The following is a 5,752-nucleotide window of genomic DNA, read 5'->3' as shown; positions in this document are numbered from 1 at the left end:
CTGAATTGTTCTATCACTGTAGTCTCCACTTCCCTATTGTTTGTCTGTATAATCTCTGTCTGGTTCTGTGATTGTTTCTGTCTGCTGTATAATTAATTTTGTTGGGTGTAAACCAATTAAGGTGGTGGAATATAATTGGTTAAATAATCATGTTACAATATGTTAGGATTGGTTAGTTAAATTTCAGTAAAATAATTGGTTAAGCAGAACTCAAGTTTTACTATATGGTCTGCAGTCAATCAGGAAGTAAAGGGGGAGAATGGGAACAGAGAATGGGGGTGGGGGAATTGGAATTATGTTTTGCTAAAGGGGGGATGGGAACAGGGAATGGGAACAGGGACACAGACAGGGCTTTGTGGTGTCAGAGCTGGGAAGGGGGACACTGAGGAAAAAAACTGAAATCATGCTTGCTGAAAGTTCACCCCAATAAACATCAAATTGTTTGCACCTTCAGACTTCAGATATTGTTGCTCTCTGTTCATGCGAGAAGGACCAGGGAAGTGAGCGGGTGAAGGAATAAACCCTCTAATAAAATGTTCCTTAGTGCCTTAGGCTTTTGAGACATTTCAGCCCTGTCCCTCCCCCTGGATGCTCCCCTGACACAACCTGACCCTGGATCACATCAGACCCAGTACCTTGTAGTCCATCTGTTCAGAGCAGTTAAACACATACACCATGATGCCAAGGGCGCGCCCCAAGTCTTTTGTCGTCTCGGTCTTGCCAGTCCCTGCTGGTCCAGCTGGGGCCCCGCTCATGGTCAGGTGCAGCGATTGGGTGAGGGTGATGTAACATCTTCCAGCAGCAAAGAGAAAAGAGATCTGAATGAGTCAGAGTGCCCAAGCGCAGAGTCACAATATCGTTATTGGGCCAGTGTGTACTCAGGTAATGCTCACTCAATAGGCCACCGACACAGCGCAGGGTAATGGGACTAAACTCATGCATGCTGAGGGAGCCCTTACTCTGCAGAATTGAGGCTGTACATGCAGAGTGAGTTTGCAAGTTGAAAAATCCTCCTGAGCAAGTTACTGCCTCTGCCTTGCTGTGCTTGCTCTAGGATATACCCAGCATCCTTTGCAGCAGGGCTGCCCAAACTCTTTGTGCCAAGGGCTGGATTTTCACAGCAGTCTGATGACTCTATGCCCCCTGTGGCTGATCACTGAGAGGTGGCTGTGAGGCCAGGCTAGCTTAGCTGCAAAAGAAACCCAGCAACCTGCTTAGTGTTTCACACCAGCACGTGGCAGTCCCAGGTTCAGAGCACTCTGCTTCACATCACTGTACAGTGATCCCCTTTGACAGGCCTGGGGATGACACTGGTGGATTCTGAAGACCCCTTGAGCTCTGCAAGTGGCGCTACACACCGACAGAGGAGCTACAGGGAGATAGTGTGTGAGCTGCGCTGTGCAGGGCAGCTGGAACGTGGAGAGAAGGAAAACACTTGTGAACTATTCCGATGTCTTAACCAACCCTTCTATGCCACGGACAGTGGTTTCTTACTCCCACGTGGGAAGCTCTGATGCTGCAGTATGCCAGGAGAAGGGTTCTAGACATTCCAGTGACCCACCTGTCCGTAAGGGGAGTGATCACAAGCCGAGGCGTATTGCCCAGGTATTCGTAGGAGTACAGAAACTGGGCATCACAAATGTTTGCAAAGCAGTGCTTCTCCTCATCAGTCCATCTGTGCCGAAGCTGCGACAGCCAAATGAACGCCTGGGCACTGTCGACCTGCAAATGCACCCACACGTTCACTGACATTCAACAAGCAAAGGGTTAAAGATGCTGGGCCAAATGCAATCCTGTTGTAAGTCCACTTGTTTCAATGGAGTTACCCTAGGGCTGAATTGGGCCCAGTGTTTGATGATTACAGCAGGCAACTGCTCAGTGCCTCAGTTTCCTATCAATAAAGGGGGACAAATCCAAGCTTCCTCCCTTGCAGGGGGGCAAGAGAACAGATTAAAGGTTCCAGGGCAGCATAGAGGAAGGTGCAAAGAGGGGCCTGAGAGAAGGTGAAAAGGGAAAGATGAGGAAGGAAGGGGGGGCAAGACAGAGAGCTGTGCGAGGCTATTGCAGGGGGAGCCAGACCTGGCAGGAGCCATTTCAACCTCCCTCCCACCCAACCTCCTGCAGGAGCAGGACCATACTGGACAAGAGAGGTCAGGCTCCTGTGAGAGCTGCCATTGAGATCAGTTTACTGCTAAAGAGGCTCAGCCCAAGGTGCAGAAAGCTCCACAGTCAGCCAGTTGTGAAAGCAGCTTTGCTCTTTGTGAGGTGCTGGTGCAGGGAGGGGTATGGATCCCAAGCTCCGTCAAGTCAATGGGGATCTTTCACCTGCTTTCAATGGGCTTTGGATCCTGCCCTAAAGGAAGACTGAACAAAAGCTAGGGCATGCATGTGCCCTTAAAGCACGTGTAGTACAGGGAGGAGGACCGGGACCCGAGTGATATAGAGGGGACGTGTAGTACAGGGAGGAGGACCGGGACACAAGTGATATAAAGGGGACGTGTAGTACAGGGAGGAGGACCGGGACCCGAGTGATATAGAGGGGACGTGTAATACAGGGAGGAGGACCGGGACACGAGTGATATAGAGGGGACGTGTAGTACAGGGAGGAGGACTGGGACACGAGAAGCTACTGGGGCCACAACACATTTTCATATTTCAGGAAGATCAAAGATGGTCCCATTTTCCTTACTCCATTAACTCGTTGGGAGGTTTGCGCTCTAATATCAGACACTGCTAGGACACAGTAAATGACAGTGCTGAAAAGGCGTAATGTCTTGTGGTATATCGGCAAACCTTTTGAGCTATCATCTTAGCTACGACATCCCGAGCATGTACGTCAATAGTACATATGGTCATGATTTTCTGTCTGTCACCCTTGGAGAGCTGACCGATGAGCATGGTGATGAGGGTATTCAGCTGGGTCACTTGCTTCTTGTAATATTCCTTCATTGCATTCTCATATCCTTCTTCCAGTCTGGCAAAGGCAATTCCAACTTCCGTGGTCCACCAGATCTGGGTACAGGTCAGTGCCACCTTAGAGAAGGGAGTTATTTCATCATCTATTGCATAATAGCCCTGACACCGTGTGTTGTATTTAACAGCATGCTCTCAGCAAAGCTGTGGGGTTGTGAAAAATCAAGCAGCTGCATCATAAAATGGAAGTATTTCTCAAAGTGGTAATAACAACAGACACTGCAACAGAGAGCTGCATTGAACTCACACCCTGGGACACCAACATCAGAGACAAGGCCAAATTCGGCAGCTATTCATCAGTACATCAGTGTCTTTTACATGCCACAGGGTAGCAGGGGAGGGGCTGGTAGAAAAAGCAATTCACAAAAGGGGATGAGAACCTCCAAGATAAAGGAGGGGAGGGGTTGCTTTATTTCATTTCCTCCTGTAGGTTTTTTTTCCTGCTGCACTCCTCACTCAGCCGCTAGGCAGGTAAAGTACTCACTCCCTCTGGCATGGGACTATCCCCTTCCAAGGTAATGAGCTCTAACACCTGTCAGAGTTTAAGTCCATGTAATCCTGCCTCAGCACGGGAGGATGGACTAGAGGACCCATAATAAGCCCTACATTTTTATGATTCCATATATGCAGCACTGACACTTCTGCATGCTGGTCTCATTATACAGCACCCTGTCATTAAACACACAGATACTGTACCCGCACTGAGCTCACAGAACCAAACCACTGGACTCTGCCTGAAACCCCAGCTCAGGAGTCTCCTATGACCAATGGAAAGCATGTCCTTGGGGCAGGTGGCACATCTGAAGTCCAGGAGCATTAGCCAGACAGAGCTTCCCCACCCACCCCGGGGCCTGGCTAGAGGCCCTGTACTTGCATAGTGACCCAAGAGGCTAAACTGAGAGCTGCTTTCTCTACCGGGCCAGTCAAAGAGGAGACAAATGTGATGTAATCAAATACCTGGGCAGGGTAGTCAAAGAGCCACTGTTCTCTTGGTTTCTCTTCATAAGCAGTCACTCCTTCTGTCATCTCATGTCTCACGGTAGCCCTCATGCTGTCCAGCACATGATTCAGCCAAATTTCAACCTAGCAAAGGTATTAAAACACAGTGACATGTCTGGTCCACTGAGGAACTTTGTGCAATAGGTAAATATATGGACTGTATTAATGTCCTTTAACTGAATATTAAACACCCCCCATTGGTCCTAGGCCCAGGGCTATTGAGCTGAGACTTGTGTCTTAGCCTTCGCATGTGTTCACAGGATTCTAGCTGGCATTAAATCAACACTTGTAACGCAAAAGTGACTTTGCTAGATCTCCAACTGCAGCAGCACTATTCGGAACTCCACTGGTGGGTAATTTGCTTCAATATCTTCCATCCCCAAGGCCATGAGGAGAATCACACATGTGACTTGGGCACAATCTGCCAGCACTCACACAAGGACAGTGCTGGGCATGGGGTGGAATTCTCGCTGTGATGAATGTATCACAGCAGAAGCTCTCTCCCCAGGCTGGCTCTCTGGGAATTCAGTGTATATTGAGATACAAAGTATCATTCTGTGCTGAACTCTAAGACCAAAATTAGAGCTAGTCAACAGGTTTCAAATGAAAAAAAAAAAATCACAGTTAACAAACGGCTTTAATGGAAATGCCTGTGGATTTTTTCCCCCAAATTGTGTCTTTTTTCCCAACAAACACCCCTGCGCTCCCCCCCCCCGCAAAAACCCTTTGGTTTTCAGCTTACATTTTGCCAGGTTTAGTTTTACTTGACCCTTCAGTGCTTGACAGAGAACAAGAGGAGAAAAACCACCATTGTCACTATCATGGGCAGACAGGACTCAAACGACACAAAGGGGGGTGACCTGTGCAGTAGGGAGGTGCCATTTTTATACAGCTCCTTTTCTGACCATTACCACTCTTTAATGATAGCTCTGCTGGCAGCCTGGGTCAGACAGGCCATCTCATCGTTTCCTTGTACTCCTGTCTGTCTGGCTCCATCGTTGTCTCTTGTCTGATGCATAAATTGTAAGGTTTCTGGGGCAGGGACCAATGTTGTGTTCTGCGCCTGTATAGCACCAGTGCAGTGTGGCCCTGGGCCACGACTGGGGATTCCTAGGCACTACAACAACTAACAGGGATAAAAGCACCAGCCACAATCTAATTCTGATGATAGGAAATGAAGCAGCTTCATCTCACCTGCCCACTACAGTCACAGGGCTCACTGAAGCTGACATATTCCTCCTCTTTACTGTACATCCCCAGGCCAGTTTTCGTCGGCTTTTGCTCAGAGTCCAGCTGGAATTTCATCTTGGCCATGTTGTCAAACAGTTTAGCGAGATGGCGCTGCACCTGCACAGGGAATGGTAGTAGAGAGATCATTCAGGTGGGAGGATCTGTGTGTGCTCATCAGCAGGGCAGCTCCCTCATCAGTCAGGCTCCCAAAAGTTCACTCTCCTCTCATCCCACTTTGGCCAGACCTATCATATGATGGGCTGGTCACATCCTTCTGACACAGCAGGACTAACTCTGTAGCTCTAGAACAGACACAAGCACAATCTACTTCTTCTTCTTCACTAAGAAAACAGAAATACCTTTCAATGGCTATACTCTAGTAATAATGATACATTTTATTATTTATGTTGCAGTTACCTGATAGGGTACCTTTTGTACAACACAAACAGACCCACACCCCTACGTACACACACGGGCAGACACACACACATACACACACACACACACACACACGCACATACAAAGCAAACATTCAGAACATTAAGTGATC

General features: G+C 48.3%; 1 protein-coding gene across 1 annotated transcript; it reads right to left on the bottom strand.

The window, feature by feature from the left end:
* Nucleotides 1-2,607: 2,607 nt before the first annotated feature.
* Nucleotides 2,608-5,299, bottom strand: LOC117887653 (dynein heavy chain 9, axonemal-like). The gene is made up of 3 exons (XM_034790311.1): nucleotides 5,167-5,299; nucleotides 3,931-4,056; nucleotides 2,608-3,033 (listed from the first exon to the last, which is right to left on the bottom strand). The coding sequence occupies exons 1-3, from the start codon at nucleotides 5,284-5,286 to the stop codon at nucleotides 2,734-2,736; spliced, it is 546 nt and encodes a 181-aa protein (XP_034646202.1). The 5' UTR covers nucleotides 5,287-5,299; the 3' UTR covers nucleotides 2,608-2,733.
* Between the last annotated feature and the right edge of the window lie 453 nt (nucleotides 5,300-5,752).

The sequence above is a fragment of the Trachemys scripta genome, chromosome 14, assembly GCF_013100865.1.
Source record: "Trachemys scripta elegans isolate TJP31775 chromosome 14, CAS_Tse_1.0, whole genome shotgun sequence".
NCBI lineage: Eukaryota > Metazoa > Chordata > Testudines > Emydidae > Trachemys > Trachemys scripta.
This window is presented reverse-complemented; position numbering and strand designations above follow the sequence as displayed.